Raw genomic sequence first — 25,757 nt, forward strand, 5'->3', positions numbered from 1 at the left:
GTGTGTGTGTGTGTGTGTGTGTGTGTGTGTGTGTGTGTGCGCGCGTGTGTGTGCGTGTGTGTGTGTGTTCCTGAGTGATCAGACTTGATTTCTTTCTTATGAAGAACAGTTGCATCAGGGTAGAAGCCTCTGCGGTGTTGGACCCAAAACAAGCATTTGCTATCTTCAACTCGTTATATTCAGATTATCAGAATTTATTTATAGCACTGTTTTTTTTTCTTTCTAATTTTGTTTTATTTTTTATCAGAAGCACAATGAACAGCTGAGATGGCACAGATGGCAGAAAATTAACATATTTGCAATAATGACTTAAAATTTGTATTTTTCTGATTCTTTTTTAAATTATTTTTACACTCAAAGGAAACAGCAAAAGTTCTAGCCTGCTTTAAAAAAAATAGCAGATTCTCACACTGCATGCATATTCCTGCTTCTTTGGAGAAGGGTTGTCATGTGCAGCGCTGATGTTAAATCTATGGTGATGAAGTGGTCACTGCCAAGGATATTGCTGACTCCATAAGATGCCAAAGTACTCAAGCACACACATACACGCACACCCTCTTGAATGCAATAGATTTTTTTACGGTAAGTGGTCCTGAGTGGAAATCAAAGGTCAGCGGTGTACAGATAGCTTAAGCATATTTAATTAAAGATTGTTTAGGCTGTGTGGGTTTGTGTGTGTGTGTGTGAGACAGCGCAATTATGGGCTGCGTTTAAACGCAGTAAATGGATCCGTTTGTAGTATTTTATTGATCCTTATTCAAGTAATCAATCAAGCCATAATCGACCTGAATAAAAAGCACTTTATGTGAAAAAAAGATGGTGATGTAAGTGGTTGTACTCAAATCTTAAACTTTACATGCTGCTTTGGTTTTGTGTAAAGAATAGGAGCCAACTCGATGAATATCTGCCTGCCACTTGTTTAAAAGTGTATGCAGCCTAAGAGTGCTGTTACTGTTTTAATCAGGGTTCAAAAACACTGGAACTAGATTAATAAAATAATAATACAGCTGGAGTGGAGCAACAAACTGTGACTTTAAAGCAGGTATGTTATTTTTTCTGGCCTTGTAATGGGCTATCTGGACATGGGCAAGACTGCTGACTTGACAGATGTCCAGCAGCAGTCTTTGACTCAGTCCATAAGAAGGTAAGCCACAGACTGTCATTGCTAAGGAAGTTTGCTTAGTGCTGTTTTTATACACATCTCTGGAAAGTTGAGTGTTTCTTTTTTACAATACATACTATAAATGAAGTAAATTGTTCTGTAGAGAGACAAAGCTTAAAAATGTACATGTCAAAACCCAACGCATTGATCATTACAGCCTATTGTAATGATGGAAAAATTCAAACATTTCTGGGTAGCATCCCATGTCAGACTCAAAGCACACAGATGACTTGTCTGATGGTCTTCGCAGTGCCTAAATCTGTAAGTGTTGAGGCTAACACGTCGATAAAGGCATTTCTGTATCAGCTTGTCAGCAGCACGATCAAAGTAAAATTTTGATTCAACGGAAGGCTGAAATTAGAAAAAAAAGGAGAAAAATAGCAGAATTTCACAGAGCTCTTCATCTTTGAGTCAGCAGTGCTTGTGCTTGTTGACAGATTTGCTGAGGGGAAGCTTAAATTTTGTTTAAAACAACTTAGTGGAGCCACAAAGTTATTGCAAAAGCCAGTGAAAATGGACCTTTCCACCAAAATACCAGTGAATCTGTCAGCATATGTCTACTCTAAGCAAGTATTTTTCTTGTCTAAAATACCTGTGACTGTTATACTTACAACTTTACTGTTTGTTTCTCAAATTCTGAATTATTCTTGTGAAGGGTGATCTCACTTAAGACGTCTCCTCCTTTTCTAGAGGTTAAGTTTAGAGCACAGCCTAAGATACTCCTTTTGTGAGGTAACATGATCCACTACACTGTGACATTATCTGTTAACCCTCTCAGATGATGTCACACTGCTTTATCGCCTCGTAATGAAAGTGTGAGCTTTCAGGCAGGCATAGGTCCATTAGTTTTTGGTCAGATGAGCGCATGTGTTACCCGTCTGATCTGGCTTTCATATATCCAAGTGATCTCAACCAATTTATGACTGCATTACATATAAATCTAATGTTATTGTATGAGATAAAAAAAAGGTTGAATATGTTTTGTCTTTCTTAAAATACTGTAATATGAGCTACTGAAGCAAATATCTGCAAAGCTTTGTATGCTACGTTACAGAGAGGAACAGAGACAGAAGGGACAGCATGTCACGTTTGATTTTGTAGAAAATGGGCACATCACCGCTCTCGCTCTTGACACAGTGACACTCAGACAATCTTTTTTTACTTTTAGGCTGGCTTTTTGGCTCTTACTGTCTGACATTGCAAAGGGTTTTACAGTACAGCCTATCTGTCACTCTCCCTCATTATTGTCATTATAATTCTACCTCAGTCCCTGTCTCTTACATGTTCTTTTATCATTTCTTTCTATCCTTTTTTGCTTTGACTTTTTGCAGTGTTCCCTTTTTTGTCTCACAGCCTAATCTTCCACATGTGCTGAGGTTGCATTGTCGCTTTGTGTGGCAGGTCTTTGAGTCCTGTTGAACAGAACAAAGACAAAACTCTGTCCCATCTCATCTGATTGTCTACCCTTTCTTATCATCACTGCTTTATTACAGACTTGGTAGTGCCCTTTTAGGTTTGCCTGGACATTTTCACACATTTGTTCCTTTATGTGGTTTATCTCTAAAAGCCCCATGTATTTTGTTTGTCTTTTTGTGTTCTCTTTAACTGGCATCATTTGTTTAAGAATGTTATTTTTAATAATTAATATTATTCTATGTATCCCTTGTTTGTTTGACATGCACACTGCCTCTTTAAAGTGTTTGTATCTTTGAACCTGTATTCATTCTGTGAGTTTTTCGCTGTAATCTTCAATGAATCCCAATAGGATTTTGTTTGACAGAAAACATTTGTTATCCAGATAGATCAACGGGAAAACTTTAAAAGATGTTTAAAATTTTAAAGTTAGCAGTTTTAAAAGCAGTTTTAAAGACACTTAAAACTGCTAACTACGTACGGTAGCCAGGTGTCTGAAATCTCAATAAAAGGTAATTTTTTATTTATTTATTTGTTTATTTAATCTAATAACAGGGAATATAACACATCATTGTTATGGACTAAAATTATGATAGATATCTTTAATGTGCCTTAATATACATCTATACACACAGTGGATACCATCTTGGCAGAAGCGAATATCTACAGTCTTCCTTAATTCTGGTCTTTGGGATACAGTCAATTAGCGCCAAGGAAAATGACTGATGCTTCTGGGTTGACTGCTTTGCAAACGTTAGCCCATAGCGAGTCAAGATATTTTTATTTCTTAGATATGTTCCAATAATTTGAAGTTATAAGGTGAATCTGTAAATACTGGACTTGGGTTCCACCTTTACACATTTAGAATTTTCTTTTCCCTTCTAATTATTATTTGCAAAATAGTTCAGGCTCAGTGACTTTGGATCTCGTCCCATTGTCTCAATTGAATTTAGGTCTGGTTCATTAGATCTCATGAATTTTCTTTCCTCTGGGCAATTTTATTGTAGGTCTTTCTATATGTTTAGGGTTCTTGTCCAGGCTGAAAATGAAACCTCATCCCACTTTCAGGTATTAAGTATTAGGTTGTTTTCAGTATTGCTTTTTTTTTTATGATCTATTGATCTTACCATCAACTCTAACCAGTTTCCACGTTCCACTTGTAGAAAAGCATACCAACACTCTGCCACCTCCGTGCTTCACCATGGATAAGGTGTGTTCAGGGAGAGTTTATTTTCTGCCACACATAGTTTTCCCAGTAATCCTAAAAGTTCTTTTTTGGACTCATCAGACCAGAGCAACATCTTCTGAATCTTTAAATGACTAAATGCAAATGTGCACCACACTTAAAAATGATTTAAGTCAATCTCTTCTATTAACTTAAGGCAAACAGTATGTTTTTCTGTCCCCATGTGTCTGCTGTTTGTTTCTGTGACAAGTAGCTGTTGTTTTTGTGCCTTTCAGCTGGGTAACAGTAAAACTGTTCACAGCTTTTACTGAGGAAGCCTGTCATATAAGGCAGGATGAGGTTAACTAAGCCTTATCAAATGGAGATCACTTGAGTTACATAACCAAAGCAGGATTTCATATTCCAAGAGTGAATGTGACAGAGACGTGTGATAATAACGCAGGAAAAGAGCAGGGAGGGAATAAATGGAGTATTAACAAAAAAAGACCTGGTTTCAAGATGGAAAGGTGATTTGAAAGAAATGCAAGCTTTAAAGAAAGAAAGAAAGAAAGAAAGCTCAGAAAAATGTCAGAGGCGGTTTGTTATAAAAGGAGACATGGAAGAGCACAATGAGATGAATCTGTGTTAGACAGATGGAAGTGGGGAGGGTGACAGAACATGGATGTGTGAGAGTCTGAGAGAATAACTGGTGAGATATGGATGAGAACATGGCGGGAAAGGTGCGATATTGTGTAACTCGATACTATTCTGCTCTCTGCCTCGTGAGGCTGTGCTGAACAGGAAGGGCAGATTTGTTGTACGCATAGTGGCCTAATCAATACAAGTCGTAGATTGTGTTACGTGAGGACAAAGTTAGACGCATAAATAGCCAAGGGACAGCATGAATGCAGAAGAGTATTTTTCACACATCTCGGTACAGCAGGAAACCTCTGGCTCTGCTGGCAAACTCGCCTTTCTTTATACTTGGTCACTATAGACACACCACACAAATGTAGCTATACGCACACATACATGCCCAGACACAGTTCTATTCAGCACTCGCATGGAGGCCCCTCGAACACTGTGGTGACAACCTCTGCTATGTTAGGCTAAACGCAGACTCAGTGCAATCCTCAATAGACAGGGATTCCACTATATAACATGGTGAAGAGCAAGCAGGCTGCAGCACACGTACATCATTGGATATAGTTGCTAGTTAGGACAAGTTGCACATGTTATCACAATAATGCTGGGCTCCTTAGATGTCCTCTATAGCGTCCTCATCCAGAAGGTAACACTGATGTATGTTTGTGTTAAGGTTGTTTATTATCCTAACATTTATAAATTCATTGCAAATTTAGATCAGTAAAGATAATTTTGGTGTTTGCTTGTGCCTTAAGATAAAAATACCCAACGTTGTAAGCAAGTTTTCCTTGAATTTCTCTTTAGAATCCAGATACGGAAATGGAGCTTTGAGCTAAAGTGCTTAACATTCTGCGTGAGACTGTTTAATAATAATCTGCTGTTTTATATATGTTTTTATAGCTGATGGCGGTGTATGAGGAGCAGGAAGCCCAGCAGAGAGGTGTGGCTGACACGAGCCTGACCCCGAGCCCTGACCTCCACCAAGCTGAACTTTCTGTTTTCCAGCCAATCACAGGAGGAGAGATTGAAGTTAATTCTTCAGCCCTCAAATCTAGTAAGTTTGTTTAAACCTTATTGACCCATGTTGAACTCTACAATTTCCTTAAGTGGCATAAAAAAAGCAAGTTACACATCATTTTGAGACTCATAATTTACCAGGAGTTAAAACTTAAGTTAAAGCTAAAGTTAAAGTTAAAGCTTTGCAGCAAAGACGTAGATCTTTTACCATTTGTCTACCATTTGTCATAGCATCTCAACAACAGCTGTAGCAACTCTTAATCACTGTTCAAACATGTGAAATCAACATTTTGCAACACATTCAAATATTTTCCACACCACAGATGATATAAGGTTAGATATTTACAATCAGATGAGATGGGATGAAAGCAAAATAGAATATGGTCCGTCACGAGGTGATTAGACAAATAAAAAAAATAAAAAAATAGAATTATATGCAAGTTAAAAAGGTATGAAAGAAAAAAAAATGCAACAAATCAAAGCAATGTTGGAAAAAGTCAAAGTAAAATAAAGACATACCAACTGATTTAGGAGTTGGGAGAACCTCAAAATCTAAAATGTTTTACTTATTCCTCCTGCGGTCTTAAGAGATGCCGTCATTTGGATCCCATAAGTTTATTTTTCAGCGCAGCACTGTGAGGTTGCACTGACCGTTTGTGATTTTAGCTTGATACCATAATTTTAATCCTTCCTTAACTTATTTCACTTAAAACAGTAATTTGATATCTTTGTCATATGTTCCTCTGATTATGAACTGTTCTTTCACTTCTTGAGAAATAAATTTACAAATAACATCAGAGGAATGCAACTGTGTCTTCATTTTTCATTTTACTGGTGGCTTGTTATTTGAGTTGTCAGATTTTACACAATCTTACAAAGATCTACCTGAGAATTTGATTTCTTTAATGTAAAATGTTTAACATTGTTTGCTTGGCTGAGCTATTCGTGGTACTGTAAAAACTAAGAAAACCCCCCACAAACATTTCAGTGACAGGTTGCAGTATAACTTCTTTTGCAAGGCTACAAGCATAGTATTAGAGCCTTTTGTTTTTCATGCACTGGAGAAATACTGTTAACTTTGAATTCCAGCACAGTCAAAGGTCAGGATGTGATGGGTGGGACAGTAATGAAGGCAAGATGGCAGAGGCCAGAATGTTGGAAGCGGTGTCATTGAAATGCGGGCCAGAAAGAGTTAGATGAGGAGAGGAAGACAGGAAGTGCGTGTGTTCTGTCRGGCTGCAGACCAAAAACCGGTGTTTGTGTCTGCTCAGTGTTACCTGAACCAGACTTTTCTGCATGACCTTTATTCTCTCACTGTGTCTGTCTCCGTTTGGTTTTCTCCGTCTCTTCTTCACAGCCCTCTGTCTTTTTTCAAGTCGAGTGCTTGTTCGCTTGAGTTATTGTATATGTGGTGGTGAAGGGGGCTTAAAGTTGTCATTCAGACTTGAATAAACTTTACTGTAACAAAAGAAGCCGTTTTAATCAGATGCTTTGTGTTCTTACAACAAGCCAAAGCTAATTATTCCACTTCAACGTTTATTCTTAAGCTGCGTTCCATCAGCAGGGTAATTATTTTCTATCCTTCATCATATTGACTGGATGAATCCATTTTTCTTTTAGAGTTGATCAATTATCATCTGTTTTTATGTTAAAGTTGAATATATTGTATTTTTATGTTTTGGTTTTTATTTTAAACAGGCCTAACTGAATGAAAAGTAAAGTTTATAATACTAAAGTACAGACGTCTTAAATCAAAACTGGGACCCTTGTTGGATTATCCAGACTGTTGGGATGGGAAGTTTAGTCTGTCACAGTACGGTCACGTGATTAGCGGTAAGATTGGAGGTAACAGAACTCTGGAGACTGTCACGGTGACCGTGTAAAGGAGGTTGGGAATGGCCTCTGTAACTGTTGTTTTGAGTTTCTGTCCAAGTTGGCTCTTCCTTTCCGTCTTCAGCAGCTTGTTATCTGCTCCTCATAATTTCTCCTTCTGACAGTCTCACATTGTTTTTTTCCAATCTTTGTTATTTCTCATCTTCATCTCCACTCCACCCATGCTTTTTCTCTGCAGGAAAGTTCTTGTGTTTACATGGCCAGATACCTTTTATACTATTGTCTCAGATGTACAATGCTCACTGAAGTTTAGCCTTTAAAAAGTGGACATTGCTACAGAGAAAATCTGCCACTATTCAGCGACTGGTTGCAGAAGATTTAAAGCCCCTTTGAGATCATACTTCTGCTGTTCACATGCAGCCATGAAAGGATCACTTTGTCCTTTCACATCAAACGAGCGTAATTTGGCATGTGTGTTTTCATGACATGCTGTTGGAGCTGTGGAACCAAAAGGTAAATCAAAAACCAACAATCAAGCAAAAATCACAATTAGCACAACAGTTTAAACTGCAGAAGATGGCTCTGCATCATGGCGGCTCTTTATGAGGCCTCTTTGCCATCCTACCGTGTTGCAACATAAATTAGTTTTAAATTAAAGGGAGTGACATAAACAACCAGGTTTGCAGATAGACCAAACTTCTGCAAGCTTGCAAAACAGTTATGTCGTATTTTAATTGCAGGTGTTTAATTTGTGTCATTTTAACATTTTGTTTCATATTAAAACATTAATCAGCCTTAAACATTTAAAAAGAATGGTTTAGTTTCCAGTGTGTGGACTATTACGTCCATGAATATCAATAGAAATAGAGGTTGTACTTCATATACAAGATTGCTGGTTTGTTTGTAGAACATAAGTAAGACATTTTAAACAAAATGCAGCTTGGGACGATGCGATACCGAGGTGCAATGGTACTTGACAAGCTATTAGCTGGTTTTTGCAAAGATGCCAATCCAGGAGTCCCTTACATTTTCCTTTGCCCTGATTGGCTATAGCCCCATGAGTGGAAATAAGGAATACTTTGGATGTTAGCTTCTGCAGTAGTGCAAAGATGTTTTCCGTTGTGAAGTGCATATTGAGTTATATGTTGTTTTTGAACAATTAAAATAGGCAATAATGAGTGTCTTTAGAGGGGGTCTCAAGTGTTCACAGATTTCAGCTATTCATGGGCGGTTGTGGTCTCTAACCCCTAGGAATATGGGGGGTCCACTGTAACAAAGGTGGTTCAGCAAAGTATTGATTCAGGGAAGTCCAATAAAAATAAGAGCATGTTTAAAATKTTTGCCTTGGAAAAAAAATCTGGAAAACAAGTGTTTTGGCCAATCAAAAAATCCCATTAAGATACATTGACGTCTGTAGCCTGAAACTCACAAAATGAGTTCTAAGGGTATGRATACTTTACTGAGGCAATGTGCATGTCATACAGCAGAAATTACTAGTCTGTCTGAAATAACTATCTTTCATTTTTACCTTTTGTCTCGTCCATCAAACCATCTCCCTGTAACTGTCTTCCTTTGGCGAGATGAATTGATTAGAGGTTTGATGTAATCCATATCCCCCAGTAGTTCTTAAGAGCACCATGGGTCCATTTGTGACAATCAATATATGACCCTACAAATATAATTTGGTATGTCTTCAGAGTACTTTAACAGTGTAGAGTTTCCTCCACCCACGCTACCACCTTTGCCATTATATTCCCAATTGAGCTTTAGGCGAGTATTATATTCCCAATTGAGCTTTAGGCGAGTACATTGTTCTTAATGTATATGTATAGATTGATGGTCCCTATGAGTGGCACTGGTGGATCTTTAGAGTGTACCACACGCATCATAATAAAAACCACAGCATATTAAATCTTATTTATTTGCTTAGCTTTCTGCAGTGTTGACTTTCCTCTCATTTTCACTCTTCTCCCAAAGCCCCATCAGCAGCACAAGCGGCAGCGCGGTGTGTTCCATTTATCAGTTTTTGGTAAATGATGATTTTATGCAGAGGGCCGATGAGATGTGAAGAAAAGAGCCATTATCATCTGTTACCTACTTGCACACACAAATCTACAAATCAGCCACTTATTGGCCATTTGGATGCATGAACAACAATGTGTTCACCGATGGGATGTGAGCAGATAATACATTAACTTCTCAACACWTCCCGCACATTGCCACCTCTGCAGCATTTGTTATCAGAACATTCAGTGTGAGGTTGTGGGATTTGTATGTTACTTATACATGTGRACATACATACACAAATTTGGCTGGCTGTTAAGTTGATTAAGATGCTGTAGTTGAAAACGGGTTTTGGTTCAAATGTTTTTGTTTTACGCAAAGAGTTAGGCTTTACACTTCATTGAAAKAATGGCAATCTAATGCAACATCTTGTTGGCCTATTTGTGAGGCAGAYTGCATTTTTTTTCTTTGGTTGTTCAAAAGAAATGAGTTGGGTCTCATTTCAGTTTAAAGTTGAAACCAGACTTTAAACTGGTTTAACTGGTTTACTTTCTTTTTCTCATTGTCTGAAGTTTGGTCTCGTTACATGAGACCAAACTTTTGTCTTAGTTACAATCATAAAAAATTATTTGCTAAGTGCCACGATAATGAAAGAAAGACTATGTCTGAAATGTATTTGTTAAAATCAGAAGTTTACATACATTTGGTTGGTATCAGCGATGCTTGACTTTCCTTCATTCCTCCCAGAAGCTTCTCACATTAGTTTGCTGGAGTTTTGGCCCATTCCTCCTAACCGAACTGGTGTAATTCAGTCGCTTGCACATGTGACTGAGGTACAAATTCTCACAAATTCTCTATTGACTTGATATCAGGACTTTGTGATGGCCTGATCACAAAGGCCATCACAAAGCCTTTGTTGCTTTTCCTTTTATTTAATGTAGCCACCATATATTGTATATTTAAAAATGTGTCTCTGTGTGTTTTATTTTCAGACACACCCTTGATGGTGAGGAGCAGCAGTGACTCCGCCCTCAACSCCCAAACCACAGASACTGAACCCWCCTACAATGAAGATACCACTGTGATGGTAAGACTCAGAAGTTGTGGTACTAATAAAGAAAATATTAACGAGCTTAAAAGTATTTAYATGTATGATAAATAAATTAAATTTGTCTGTGTTAATAAGAAACCTAGAAGACATGTTGGAGAGTCTAATTAACACAGGCCAGTGTTCAATTATTTGCACATGAATGCATGAGAATGGGTGATAAGTGTTTTGTCTGTACCTAGTTTTACAGGGCAGTAAAATTGGGTACAGGAAACTCTTGTTCTATGTAATAAGATGCTAAATAACTTCACTGATCTACACATTCAGCCCTGTTCCCCAAAGCTTCAGAGATAATCTATGAWTGTCTGCTTTTTTTGTATTCATGTGGACTGYTGGTTATTCYTTCATTAATATGTAGTAGTTCTGATCATTTTTATAGGGATATTTGTTTTTTTTCTAAATTAGGTTTTGTGAAGTTATCATCAAGAATAGTTTGCTTACCTGTTGGAAACAGTTGTCATATCRAAGCACCTTTGATGGAATCTTCAACATGGTTGACTACTCTCATCMGATTTTTGTTTAAAATTCTAACAATTTAAATATTAGATCTATGCTACTTAGGCTTCCACAAACAATATGCAGTCTCTTTCAACTAGTCTTTAAACCAATSTTTTCAGGATTAAATTTCTCATATTTTTCCTGTTTGTAGAGGTCTGTTAGTTTTTTGGAGACATTGATTTACTTTGATATATTATCACTATRAACTCTCTCCAGTGCTTTTGTAATCTAATAGGCAGATTGTCATTAAATATGCTAAGAACATTAAGATTCTCAAGGGGATCAACACTTTGATTTTAGTGACCTCTTGCCCTTTTACTTGAAAAGCATTCTTGTTCTCAGTTTCAAAGTTTGCAACATACCCTTTTTCTTAAGTTGAGTAACGTTGTTTACATTTAAAATCTTGCGAGTGGTGATTAATTCCTGTCCAGTRGAGTTAAGAATAAATTAAAAACATGAACATATTAAACCTAACCTAGCAGCATGTGTACTGCCGAATCAATGGTCCAGACAGGCAACAGGATTTTAATCCTCAAGTGGTACAATGACTCAGGTCAGCAGTTTCCCTTTCAGTGCAGACATGTGAGGATACATGTGGTTAAAGAGAGGGGGTAAATCACGACTCTCGTTYCCCCTCTTTTCTTCTCAGACACATTTTGCCAYATTAGGCTCCATTAATGAAGATGGATGACTCTCAAGAGTTTGCCCCCCTTCTATCTTTTGAGGCCATCTCTGACTTTCTCGAAGGTCATAGGTCACAGTTTTTGTTAGCTTCATCTGCTCCTCCCTTACTACTGCTGAGCTCAGTTTCAGGTTCTCTACTTTCAATGCTAGTGAAGTGCAAGATGTCTTTTTATCTGGCTATGTTGTCTTAAGTACAAAAAGTGAACAGAAACAGGATTCAGCTAAGTTCACTTTATCTTTTATAAAGTGCCGATTAGAAATTATGTTCTTGAGTAAATGACCCTTGGCACATCCAAAACAGCAGCTTCTTGAATCATGACATAACTCTTAAGATCCTCAAATAATTTAAACCTAAACGTTGCATACGATGTGCATTCATTAGTATTTCATAGTAATTAGTTATATTGTACTCAGACTGTCTTGATTTTCTTGACATTTACACCTACCTCCCTTGTAGAATAAAATAGCCATTTACACACAGGCTTCTAGCTGGTTAGAKATGTAGTTTTGATGGCTGTTGATGGTGTCACTGTTTCTTATTCCTCTTTTGTTGTTGAACACAGACGATCCCTCAAGTTCACCGCTTAAATTAGCTCGATGCATGATTGGACTGTTGAGTGATGAGCCTTCTCCCCTYGAGACTCCTTACTGGACAAACATCCTTTCCTAATAAGTCTGTATTCCCCTTAGAATGATATGTTTGCAAGGTTCATTTTGTTTAGGGAATATGTTTGGTTCTCAGAGGTGGTCAGTGTTTCTACTTAATGTTGCTCAGGGCAACTAAGTATTTGAGAAGTGCAGCATGTACACAGCATGCTAAAGTGTTATGTTAGGTGTGAGCATTACAGCCGTATTCTTTTATATCAACATTTCCCAGCTCCAATCCATGTTAACTGCAATGTGAATTAGATTTAATAGTGTCTTACATAAGGGTGTGTATTTTTACAACTAGCTGTTTGCTTAAAATAGTAAATCATTTTAATTGACACAGRAAAACTAATGGTAACCTAGATCTTATAAATAACCTATTGTTCCCTGGTTCTAMTACATTTCAGATATGCAACCTATAAGTGGAGTTATGTTGGAAACAAGCATCAGTAAAACCTTAAATTGTGTTTGTCCTCAACATACAGTCTGTCACAAAACTCTTAAAAGCAGGCTTTAGATACTTTTTTTGCAGTTTTTTCTGCAAAGTCTGAGGCCCAGTCCTTGCAGAGCYGGGATTTGGTGTACCTGCAAAGGTTTTTGTTGCTTAGGTTGTGCATTCAAACAGATCTGGAGGTTTGGGAGACCAKAAACTATTTTTGAAAACGGTTTCCAGAGTGGAAACATTTCAAAATGGCGATCTCATGTTTCGATRAGGATTTGCGAGCCATGCCTTTTTTTCGAAGCTGTGAGGTACYAACTTTATCTCTATCTCTAACCCACATGGGCCTCAATCTTACAATTAACCAATTTGGTGCCTTTTAGTATTCTATGTGTTTTGCTTCATTCTGTGGCATTCTTATATTGATACTTTTTGGCTTGGCATACCTACGACAGCATTTTWAATTTTTTTCTTGATCYTTTGTAAAAAATGTAGCATGTTTATCTCCTTGTGAACATGGCCTGTTACAACTTTCCATCAACACCTTTGCAGGAATCCTTCTTTGAACTCTCGGTTCTTAATAACTTGGCATTAATTTTTACAATGCCTTTCTCTAGTTTGGTGCCTTAGAGTATTCTAAAAGGCACCAAACATGCAACATGTTTGACTAGTGAAAGGTGGCRTAAAAATAGACATTATGTCTATTTTGAAAGGAAAAACAAAAAACAGTAATATTTGAAAAAATATATATGTTTTTCAATAGGAGTAGTCATTACTCTTCTAGAACCAACATTTTGTGGCTCTCTTGAATTTTAAATCCAACAGCTTTGTCTTTGTGGATCTAAAAYCTACTGTTGCTAGCAAAACTTTGCGGTATCTTGCACCTGAGTCAGAGTTTTATTGTAAAACTGTTGTTAAAGTGTTAAAATTGGTCTAATTATTAAAGCTTAAAAGCAAAAAAAAAAAAGAAAATAGTCTCTTTTCTTTAACCAGCAGCTTTCTGGCTGCTTGATGGCCTTCAGTGTCTCAAATCYTCCTGCTGTCTTTTCTTTTCACTCTCACACCTGCTGTGCTGTAACAACCACCACATAAGTGTCGATGCAGTAAATGACTCTGGAGAAGCATCTGCTGTAAATAAATAAAAAAAGTTTTTTTTTCTCTTTATACAATTTTTTTTTATTTTTATTATCTTGCCGTTACATTTTCTCCCATACCTCATGCATCCAGATCCTGGTATGTGCACACACTCCCRCACACACACTCACTCACTCATCTGGCTCTTCCCAACCAGTCAGTTTCCAGCAGAGGTAATGGCTCCAGGGTAATTGTTCAAATTGTCACTTGGCCTTTTGGTGAGAGCAGTGAAGGGAAGAAAGTACTCTTTTTGCAGTAATTTTCTGTCTTTCTTCTGTCTGTCTGTCTTTGCCCCTTCCTTTACGTAGTTTTAATCTCTAAAAGMTTAAGTTCTACAGTCCGAACAATTCTTGTTTATACTTGAAAATAAATGCACTAGGGAAAAAAAAATCTATAYATTTTTTGCTTGTATTATATTTTATATTAAAAACACACAAGTAAGGTCAAACAAATATAGATACACAAGGTTGCTGGTAATGTGATAGTTAGACAAGGGGTTGTTACTTATGCACAGAGTACCTTTGGGGCTAATAAGGCAGCAGAGCACTTATTTGTCATGCTACCCCTGCATTTGTTTCTGTGCGTGGTTTATATGCACRTACTTGACTTGTGTGTTAACCTGCATGGTTGCTGCTGACATTATTTGATTAAATCTACATTTTAATTTTTGCATAAAACAATTTGAAAGCTTAGCAGAGTATTGGTTTTATTAGAATCTGCAAAAAGTAAAAGGTATTGATTATGCAGTATTAAAAACTTTGTTTTTAATACTGCATTTCAATGACRGGATGTGACTTTTCTGCAAGGTTATTATACCATCTGCCCTCTGTGACATYGATAAAAAAGCAGCCCTTTTTGTACATTTCAATATGTTTTAACAGACAATGGAGCCCAAATAATTTTCATTACTTCCTATTATAAAACTGTGACTCAGGTGCAAAGTACTACAAATAAACACATTTTATTAATTCATCATTTTTTCACCTTTTATCTTCAGGTTACAACTTTCATGTAGATACACATGAAAATATAAACTATGTATCCAGTATAAATGGATAAAATGCAAAGCCAGCATTCCAACATTTATCATACTCACCCTTGGAGCAAATTCAGGGAACACTTTGGCTGATTGGTCATTTACTAATTAGTAATATCACTAATAGTTTGGTCTTTTTATCCACTTTGAGCAATTATTAAATTGGACCAAGAATAATAAATGCTTGCAGACCATTTATTATACACGAGCAGTAGTTACTTAACGCAGGATTATTAATCATTGAGTTAAAATGGAAATCCTGCTTTTCTGTCCTTCAGTTTTTGGAGGGCCACTAATGCTCAAAAGTATTGATTAAGATGTCAAATCTTGACAGACTGATGTATTATTTTTTTTCATAGCTTTCCCCCTCAGTATGTTACATAAATCTTTGTTATTTAATGTTGTTTTATTTTGCTTTCTAAAATTATAAGGTCTTTTAATCTCTGATTCTTATACCTATTTTATACATTTTGGTGAGACCCATGTTTTTTTTTTTTGACCGTGGTGCTCTATCCTGATGTTATAGTTGTTGGGTGAAAAAGAAGGGTTTGTCATATATCTGTACTTTTATAGGAAACACTCCATAATAAAATATCTTGTATAACCTCCCATATCATGTAAAACTGAACTACTGGTTTTTTGTATGTCTTAGTCTTCTTCATAACTGTGGAGTACTTTTTTTGCCCACTCTTCTTTATAACTTTTCTTCGATTCATAGAAGGCTTTCTTGGGCAAGTAGCTGTCTCCTTTCTSTTTTTTTGCTTTTTTTTAATATATTTACCTTCCTCACACCATTAAAATGAACTTAGACGTTCACCGTCCTTAAACGCTACACTTTTTGGTGCAAAGTGTACAAATTGCTACAACATGTAACGATATTAATATTGCTCTTGTCTTAATTTGAAAACCAATGTGTCATTTTTAATACAATAATTTGTACAAGGTGCAACTTTTGTTGCTGCCCTTTCTACAAGAAGTTCAATAACTGTAATTGGTCTGTGTTTTATGAAATCGCTCAAATGTTTATGTGAATAATGAGGCACATTTGTTCGTTCAGATTCATTTACTTGCTTTAAATTGCCCTTTCATAAGTTACAGGCATTGCTGGCCTTTGTAATTAATATGTTGTTCTTTCATAGAGAGAATGATGCAGAGAAACTATTTCTGCATTCATTCATTAAATGAGACACACAATTAAGCACCAGTAGCTCCGCAATTAATATATGAGTGACTGTCATGACAGTGAGGTTGGGATAATTAATGTCACCTGTCATCTTTTTACTAATTAAGCTCAAATGACAGCATTAACAGCCAGACCAGACCAATTAATTTCCAATCCACTAAAGCTTTAACATATGTTTACTGCACTGGTCGTCGGTCTTTATTAGGTTTCATCTTGCCCTCCTACATCTCTTTACATCCGCTGTGTATCTGATGCTCGACTCGGTTTGCTGTTTCATTCTTTCTCTTTTCTCAGATTTTTCCTTCTGAAGTTGTCAGASTGGGTCATATGGGTGGGTAGGATGGTGGGGGTAAAAGGTTGAAGGTCATGTTTTGAATCCATTAGAGGCATCTACTAACACAGAACCTTATTGACCTGCGTGTTCGCCTCCATATGTTTACACAAATGTGTGGCCGGGGTGTACGCCTACTCCGAGATGACCTGTGATAGTTGCATATTTGCTTATGTGTAAATCTGGAACTTCTAATAAGAATTGAATATCCTTATAATTTGAAGCATGTTTATCTTTGTACTGCAGTGGAATTTCTTTCTTTATAAACCTTTGTGCCGCTGTAAAACTGAAATAGCCATATTGCACTTTCAACAGTTTGTTTTACATTTAAAATGATCAGATCAAAGGAGCTGGTACAGAGGTGACAAAGACTCAAGCTTGTCCTAAAAAAAAATGAAGTTGTTAAAGTTTCCTAACCATTGGGGTTGAATCTTTTCAAGTTTGTTGGTCTAGAATACTTTCTTTTCAATAACATACTGTATTTGCCAAGTTTAATTAATTTGTAAGCACAAGTCCGTCTTTGAATAAAAAACCTGTTGGATATTTGTGGCCCTAGATACTGTGATGCTAAACAAGAGCAACAAAACATGGCTAATAAAAGAAAAATACCTTTTGTTGTAGCTGGTTTCTTTCATTTTGAAAGGTATGAATTTGTCATTGAAAATCTTATCCAAATTTATCAGCTTCATTTGCTAGAAGCCACATTTCTACCACTCTTTTTGTTACTTTTAAACGTAAGTAATAAAAAGAGTAATATTTTATAAGAGTAATAATATCATTAAAAGTAGTCTCTGCTGTTCTAATTCATTGAGAGGGAGCTATATTACAAATCAACTGAATAAAAGAAATAAATGTTTCAGATATGTTGGATTGACTTCAGAACTGCTACAATTAGTTTGCAGTAAATCATACTATATTGTGGAAAAATAATACTTTCCTTCCTTTCACATTTGGTTGCCATGCCCACTAATACTCTTATTTATTACTGCTTAACAAGACCGTCTGGTTGCCTTCAAAAATTAATTAGTGCTTCATCTGTTGATCAAATTAACATCTTCTTGTCTCATCACTTCACATATTTATTCTTTTTTCTCCCTTTGTGTTCTAGTCAGTTTTTAGTTATAAAAATGTAATTGTTGGGTTCAGAATTTCAAACAAAGTGCATTAAGGTTAAAATCAAAACATTGGAGCTTCTTTGATTTTCTTGCAGCTGCTTACATCTTTTTTTTTTATTCAATTTCTTAAAATTAGCGTAATCTCTTCTTTTGACTGATTCCCTGCTATTGTTATGTGTTAAAAATTCCCAGTCACTGGCTGACTAATAAGACAGATGTTGTGTGTGTGTGCGTGTGTTTGTGTGTGTGCTCTGCAGGCAGCCGGTGCCGAAGTGGAGGGGCCTAGGGGGATGGAACGAGCTCCAGTCAAAAACACCTTCAATGGCAGGTCAGTGCCTTTTTTTTCTGTATGGATCAATGATGAATGAGAAATAAAAATTTTGATCTGGAGAAAAAAAGAAAAGCATTCTGATTGAACGCACCGAAAACAAAAGATCAAACTGATTACTATCAAAAGAGTTTCAGCTGATTTCTTTCTGTAAATCCTCTTGTGGTCCTCCTCTGTACTGATTTTGTCTTCATCTGCTTTTCTAGTAATTTATCCAGACAATATGCCAAACCATTACGTTTGTTTGTCGGAAATGAGTGTTTTTGTCCAATGAGAAGGTTTTGTTTGTGCAACATCCATGTTCATTGGTTTTCATGAGTGTGCCTCTGTCCCACTTTCTCTTCATTAAAGCTGTTTTCTAATCCAGATCAAGGCTGTTGCAGATATATTTACTGTTAAAAACTCCATCATTAGCTAACTACAAAAGGCTGCCAAAACAGGGTCAGGGTCTCACACACACACACACACGCACGCACACGCACACACACACACACATAAAAGGCACAAAGATATGCTTAGACTGCCATAAACACATGGTCTCAAAGATAAACACAGTTGCGTCTGCTATTTTTAAATGCACAAACTAATGAATGCTGCTTAATTAAGTTCTGGGTTGCAGGATGCCCTGTGTCTCTGAGGGGCTTTTTTGTTCATATCCATGAGAGACGCAAGGCTCTTTGGAGCTGGATCCTACATTTAGACACAAGGGGAAGTCATGCAGTTACTCTGTGCTGCAACAGAGAAACTAACTATAGAAAATCTATTTAACAATAACCAGAGTGTAATGTTTGCCTGTACCTTGTGTCACATGTCAAATATTCCCATGTTAGCTTTGTTAGAGCAAAGATTGAAGTGCTCCTTCTACCACTTGGCAAGCGTTTACCTACAAAGCTTTGATTTTACATTGCCATGTGGCCTTTGAGTTGGTCTAGTTCCATTCTTAAAAAAATTATGCCAAGACAAAAACACCTAGTTCTACAACTTTATAAATTATCTTTAGATCACTTGACTTAACCATAGAAACTGAGCAGGATGCAATGTATCTTATTACCGTAATTTCCAGACTATATGCCATTACTTCTTCATACGCTCTGAGCACTTTGATGCAGCTGTTATACGGCTCTTTTACAAAAGGCTTTCAAAGACTGGACTGCTGCGAGATGAAATTGACAGCACAAGCTCAGGAGCGAGACAAAAGTGACATTATGAGCAACTGTGAAAGAGACTGAGGAAGTGTGTTATCGGAAGGCACGGTCAAAACCTGTACCTGATATACTTGCACGATACACATGGCAGAAAGAAACAGACCAGGCACACAAATTTGCCGCGTGAGTGTGATTATTATGGCATTTATATTAGTCCATGTTGATAATTATTGATTAGTTTTAAATATCTGAAATACTGCCAAACTGGTGATGTGACCTTTCCTTTTTTATTCACAGTTTTCACTCCTCGCCGTTGTTTTTTTTTAAGCAGTTGCGTGGCATGTTGGTGAAGCTTTAAACTGGTGCTGTGCAAGTTACTCAACAAGTTGTTGCTAGGTAACCAAAGAGTGAGTTAGCCAATGAAACCAACCTTGCTTTATCTGGTTGTGTGCGGTCAAGGAGCTAAAGTCTTTCCTTTGCGTACAATCCCCAAAATGCTGTGCAGTTCTGGATCCCAGTTCACTAAAATTGAACAAATGTGGCCCATTTGCCGTAGTTTACAGACTGTTGAGCATGCCTGAATATAAGCTGCATTTGTAAGCTTCAGGTGTCCACGTTGTGCAGACCTAGGGGTTTTCCTTGAGTTTTTTTATTTTTTTAATTTTATTATAATTATTTGACATTTTGCTAGTTTTATGTCATCCCTTTATTATAATCAGTTTACAGATTATTCATAACAAATACAATTTTCTTTGGTTTTTCTTTGTTGAGTTTTACATTTTTTTATGATTTCAGCTGCTGAATTTATAAACGGCTGTTGCTAACGGAGTAGTTTGTGCTAATGCTTGCTATCCTTTTGTCCTCTGACACCACTGAGCTCAATCAATACAAATTTTTGACCTGATGTTTTACATACATTTTGTAATAAAATAGTATTGAATAAATAGTTGAACAAAATATGATTATTTGAATATTGAAATGAGCCTCTTTAGTCTTCATGTGTATCCTCTCATGCTCAAAGAAGGAAGCATAGACATATCAGCACCATCTATGAAAGTTGTTTGCAGCATTTTATTCCTTATTTTTCTGCTTCACCATTATCAACTTATTTGTTGCCTTAATAGACAGTTCTGACAGCCAAATCAATAGCCAAGCTAACTAAATAGAAACCTTTTCAGTTCCATTACCATCTCTGGTACTGAGCTGTACAGTGCAGAAAATACAAAGGTTATTACAAAAGTAGTTGCCAACTCCCATTTATGTCATTTTCCCTCTAACTTTTCTTTTTACACATATCCTTTCACGCACACATAGTCTAATCTAATAAGAACTATCCCAGTTGTGAGTAATGTAAAAGTGATGTAATGGTTTTTGTGGTCACCAGGGAAACGATCCTTGAAATTGCACAAAAAAAAGTCCAAAATGAAGGCGGGAATGCGGTCATAAATACTAGAACAGCAAAGCAGGAGTTAAATAAATGTGTGTTTTTTGTGTGGTGTGCGTTGTGTTTCCATGCACACTGTGGTCCCCTTTGTGTTTGCGAGCGAGAATTTCTGCGCCTTCAAACGTACAGTAATGGCTAATCATTATTTTAACCACACCACATGCGCCGCAAAGAACTCATTACGCATAAATCAAAACGGCCTTTTTCATACAGGGAAACAGATTTACTTCAAATTGGTTTATTGAAATGGCGTTTTCACTATATTTCTTTGTGAGTAAGGCGCTGTATTGAAGGTGATTTGGAAGGCGAGAGGTGAACAGGTAAATAGGTTCCACTGGTTGCACAAAACAAACAAGATTTAAAAAGCATTGTGTTCTTTAAGAGCAGCTATACATCTTTGGTGATTTGTGCTTTAATAGATTTAGTCATCAACTGTGATAAAAGGAGTTATTGTGGTTATACTTAAACCCGGATCTAGTCATTTTCTTCTCTTTATGTGTGCTCCAGGCTGTTAATTTTCAATTCTGTTGCTTACATTTCTCCATGACTTTTTCAGTTAAGGGTTCTTCAGGAAATTTGAATGACAAAATACTCGAAATAAAACATTTATAATGTAATAATGTGCTCTCAATTATTAAGCTGCTAATTCCTGCAATGAGTACTATTTGTTTTTGTATTGTATCTTTTCTCACTGACATTTAGTCTTGTGCAAACTTTTATCATTACATCTGTGCACTTAGAGAGCCATAAAAAAGAGAAATACATTGATAAGAATAGTAATGAGAGAGTGAAATGCATTGGCGCAAAGAGAGTGGTTTGGTGATGCATATCCTCCTTTTTCATTTCTCCTCAGTGTTTCGGTCTTTCATAGAGAGGATCGGTAAAGTGGCAGCTGGATAAAGAGAACACCTGCTCTCTTCATCTCTCTTTGCCTCGCTCTGTCCTGCACTCTGTGCATACAGCTCCTTTTTCTCCCTCCTATTCATCCATTGCGCTTCGTGTCTCTTTTCTCAAGTCTCACCCGTTTTGCTGCTCCCTCTCTCAACCCCACTTCAGTATTTGCATTGATGCAGCCTGTCAAACATCTTTCACAAAAAAAATATAAAGGAAGAAAAAGGAAATGCAGATGGATCTCAATTGCTTTTGTGAATGTGTGTGTTTGTGTGTAGTAGGTGGAGATCAGAGGCGCAGCAGCAGGAAGAGATAAAGGGAGGGGTGCATGTTATTTTCCTGCTCATAATAATTCTTTTTATTAGCCTTGTCTAATTAATTCAGCGCCTCCTTCTCCCTCACTCACTGTTTCATTTCTAAAGCTTCTCTGATTCCTACCTCCTTTTTTTCCAGTTATTATTTTAAATTGACACTGTGATTTRAGGATGTGTTGCCAGTACTTAGGGCTCTGCCTAATACAGGAGCATCTCATGTCACTMTAGTGATGAAAATAGACCACAACAAGAAGGYGCCAATGAGTAGTGACCATCCATCCGTCCAATGCCCAAACCACAGCAATGGACTTATTTGAGTAACAAAGAGCAGCTCCCACAAGACTGAGGCAAGCTGCCCTATGGAGGGAGCTCATCTCAGCTGCTAGTATCTGGGATCTTATTTTTACTGTTCTGTTTGAAAATAATAACTGTTACCCAAGTGTGATRCTTGGAATGTCTTATTCCAAGCAAACGTTGAGTTGTAACATGCATTTAATGAATCAGAAAAGAGGAGTTTGGTGAAACAAAGCTCTGTCCATATTCTAGTTMATTTACCACATATTTTGACATATTTATGATGTAGACATCACTAAAATAAACTTGAAATGTGGTTTCAGTTTACACTTTTTTAATTATCACTCAAATYCTCAAGCTTGGTCTGACACATAGTCAATCTGCATAAGAGTTGTGACAGGAATGACAGRACTTTTTCAAGACATCTTAATGTAACGATAAATAGCTTGGAATGTTAGCAATAGCATGTTAAGATTCGCGCGAGTTTGACTCAGTGCATTATGGTTTGTTTTKGTTGAAGAAGCATACAACTTCTGTACACTACTATTGGTATTWCTTGACAAATGTTTTAATTACAATGTACTGSACAGATAATTGCATTTGGAATATTTAACAYCACTACAAGGTGGCTGAGTAAGTTTATAGTGGAATACGTTTGGCATTTTTTAGGGTTKCATTGCTTCCATTTTTAACAGCTTTATCATKTTCTCAAAATCAATATTTTTACTGGCACTGACATGCTTCAAAAGCAATGGATATATTAGTAATTCATAAAATGTGTGTGTTATGGTTCACTTGATGGTCCATAGTACTACTTCATTTCCTCTTAGCAGTGTTTGGAGTTTATTTTTGGGCCCTGGGTTAATTGAAGAATTAATAATAGTTGCTTTTAGTGCTTGGATAGTGTAAGTGTTATTGTTGTCACAGACTAGTTATCGTTTTTTTATGTCGGCCTAAAAAAAATCCTACTTGCAGAATCAGAGTGTAAAACAACATCTGTCCTGCTTTACGGTCATGTTTGCAGCCGTTTGGATTCATGTAAATTTACTGAGCTGTGATGAGGCAATTTCAGCTTTGTGTGCCTATTTATGAGTCTGTGTGTGAGAAAGAGAGAGAGAAAACATGTTGGTATACTTTGCATGTCTCCACTGTTACCACCCACAATCATCAGTAACCCTCTCTGGAGTTTATCAGCATCTGTAGTGCTATCAGTTGATGGGGATTTAGGGATGGATGGATGAGCTGGAGCGGGAGAGGCAGACATGAAATGAACTGTTAGCATGACAGAGAATGAATGAAAGATTGCAAAACAAAGTTTAGACAAACTTGCTAAAAAGGCACACACCGACACACACGCATTCACACACACTGGGAGCAGAGAGAAGGTCACGAGAGGATTAATGGCTGTGCTCTGATAGATAAACCAATCAAACAAACAAAGACTTTAGCACGCGTACACATTAAAAGGCAGGATGTAAAGCAGAGACACACTTGAATAATCCAAACCACACATAGAGACATTAAGAGATTCAAAGTAAGGAAGAAACCCACAGAGAAGAAAGGCACAAAACATATTCTTCAAACATACATCCACTGTGGTCTATGCCTTTATTAGGCTTGAATTGAGTMGAGCGCTCCCTTCTCTGAGGCCTGCATCCACAGACACGGATTAAGTACTCCATAAAAGCATATTTTCAGTACGGTATTAGCATTCATTGGAAATCTAAAGTCAATCGAGTGCAACGACTTGCAAACTTTTCCTCAAGAGACACAAGCTTTCAGAGATTAKATCGGAGCTAGCACACATGTGATGTCTGTCTAGCTTTCATTCAGTTTAATTCAGTTTATTTAGATAGCACCATTTCAAGACACTTCACAAAAAAAGTCAACTCAAYTCAATCATACATGCATCCGAATTGATCCTAGTTATCAAACAGTGCATTAAGTTCAGTTTATTACTCAAATTGTAAAAGATTACTGTCTCGAAGAATAGATGAGAAAAGTGGTTCATACGAASCAGAAGTGGATACTGTTGTTGAGGATAATGAGAAAAGGCAGTGGCCTCGCTCACCATCCTTACCATCACCAAGAATGTGGTAAGAACAGCTAATCACATTCCACCTGTTTGAGTGGGTTAAGTTATTGGTGATTCTAACAGTACTGTACTAATTTATTATAGTGTCACTAATGTTTCTTTAAAAAAAACTGTTTTTTTTTATTCAAAACGTTTTTCTGTTTTCTACCATAATAGCTTTATATATGCAGTTTGTGCAAAGCTGGTGAAAAACTGCAGGAAACAATTGACCTCTGTCAAAGGATACTGTACCAAATATTAACATTGATTTTCACAGGTGTTCAAATACTCATTTGCAGCAGTAACACACAAACTATTAAAATTGTGATTTCTGGATTTTTATATATATTTTTATTAGATTGTCTCTCACAGTGAACATAAACCTTAGGTGAAAATTTCAGGCTCCCCACCCCCATGATTTCTAAGTGGGAAAACTTGCAAAGTCGCAGGGTGTTCAAATACTTRATGCCAAATACTATTTACCAGATATGAATATGAATATTTAATCTGGTAAGCATGTTACCTTCATCAATAGTCAAGACAGTTGTCTGTTGTTTAGAATTTGTTCATTCATAATGTGCCTTATCGCTAAAATGAATATTATGRAATAGATAGCAGTTAAATGTTTATGTCTTAATGAATGCCTGAARACAAACCAGTAGGTGATTTGAATTAATAAACTGCATAAAAGCAGCRTTGTATYGAGATGGGACTCATAGATCCAATGAGGGAAGATTMATTTTAGTTGTTAGAAACCTAAAACTCAGCTTGGATTTAGAAAAAAAAGGTGAATATATCTGCGTACATGCACACATTAGTTTAAGTGTATGGTCATATTTTCACATTTGCAATTACCTTTTGTCCTCTTTGCTTGGAGTCCTTAATATTGAAAAAAAAAAATCTAAAAGACCATTACTTTAATGTGTACACATTCATATTCATTTGAAACTCATGTGCTGTTCAAAAGGTAAAAAGCATTAGTCTAATAAAATGATTGTTGTACTTACTATAATAGTTTTTTTATCTGTTTTGTCTTTGTTTCTACCATCTACCTGTGTTTCTCTAGTCTGACCAGAACGGTGGAGATCCAGGGAGAGGACAATCCTCTGGGTATTCACGTTGTTCCCTACTGCTCTTCACTCAGCGGACGGTGAGTTTTGCGTACATTCATCCACACTGTTTTGAACTGAAAAAGGACACATCCCCATAAGATCCCCATAAGATCTAATTCTGGCAATACCATGAAACACAAAATAACTTTTGGAAGTAAACTCTGCAGACACAGTGGCAACTACTAAGTAAAGGAAAACAAAACAAAAAAAGCACTGTGTGTGTGCGCGCAGTTTTTTTTTTAACTTCCTAAAGGAAAGCATGATGGGTTTTGAATGATTTTTTTYATCTTGTTCATTCCTTCCTTTCCTCATCACCTCGTTCCAGTTTCCTTTCGTCATTTTACAATCACTTTTCTTGTACCCTGATTTTTTATTCTTGTGTAGTTGAACTGTATTTGAAGATTTGTATCACCTCCTTTTTGAAGATATCTTTCTTTATTATTATTTTCTTTTTACCACATGTTACTTTTGCTCAGATAATGTTTGCAATATATGTCTTTGTTCCTGGTTATCTTAGTGTCTGTTTCTTCGCCTACAGTTTTCAGTGTTGCTRCTACACAGTTTGAAACAGTCTATTCAGTTTATTCCCTTGTTTCTTTTATTTCTTGCTTGTGTCCATTCTTGTATTATTTTGTATTTTGTCCTTCTRTCTATCCTTTCTTGCTTCTCCTTCTTTGTGACTTTTATTATGTTTCTTCCTATTTTTGTCAAAGCCTAACTGTGTGTAAATATCACCCATA

The 25,757-nt window shown here is 36.6% G+C and overlaps 1 protein-coding gene across 4 annotated transcripts in view; it reads left to right on the forward strand.

Annotated features, from left to right (window-relative positions):
* The window catches only part of LOC103460460 (partitioning defective 3 homolog B-like), a 213,444-nt gene that overhangs the window by 38,092 nt on the left and 149,595 nt on the right, over nucleotides 1-25,757 (forward strand). For 3 of the 4 annotated variants that reach the window (XM_008402636.2, XM_008402652.2, XM_008402642.2), the window contains exons 3-6: nucleotides 5,286-5,439; nucleotides 10,232-10,326; nucleotides 17,673-17,743; nucleotides 24,972-25,055. In XM_008402636.2, the coding sequence (XP_008400858.1) occupies nucleotides 5,286-5,439; nucleotides 10,232-10,326; nucleotides 17,673-17,743; nucleotides 24,972-25,055 (404 nt within the window). Of the gene's footprint in view, nucleotides 1-4,941; nucleotides 5,032-5,285; nucleotides 5,440-10,231; nucleotides 10,327-17,672; nucleotides 17,744-24,971; nucleotides 25,056-25,757 lie in introns of those variants that run through there. The other variant, XM_008402658.1, reaches the window with a different exon arrangement.

The sequence above is a fragment of the Poecilia reticulata genome, linkage group LG2 (assembly GCF_000633615.1).
Source record: "Poecilia reticulata strain Guanapo linkage group LG2, Guppy_female_1.0+MT, whole genome shotgun sequence".
In the NCBI taxonomy this organism is placed as follows: Eukaryota; Metazoa; Chordata; class Actinopteri; order Cyprinodontiformes; family Poeciliidae; genus Poecilia; species Poecilia reticulata.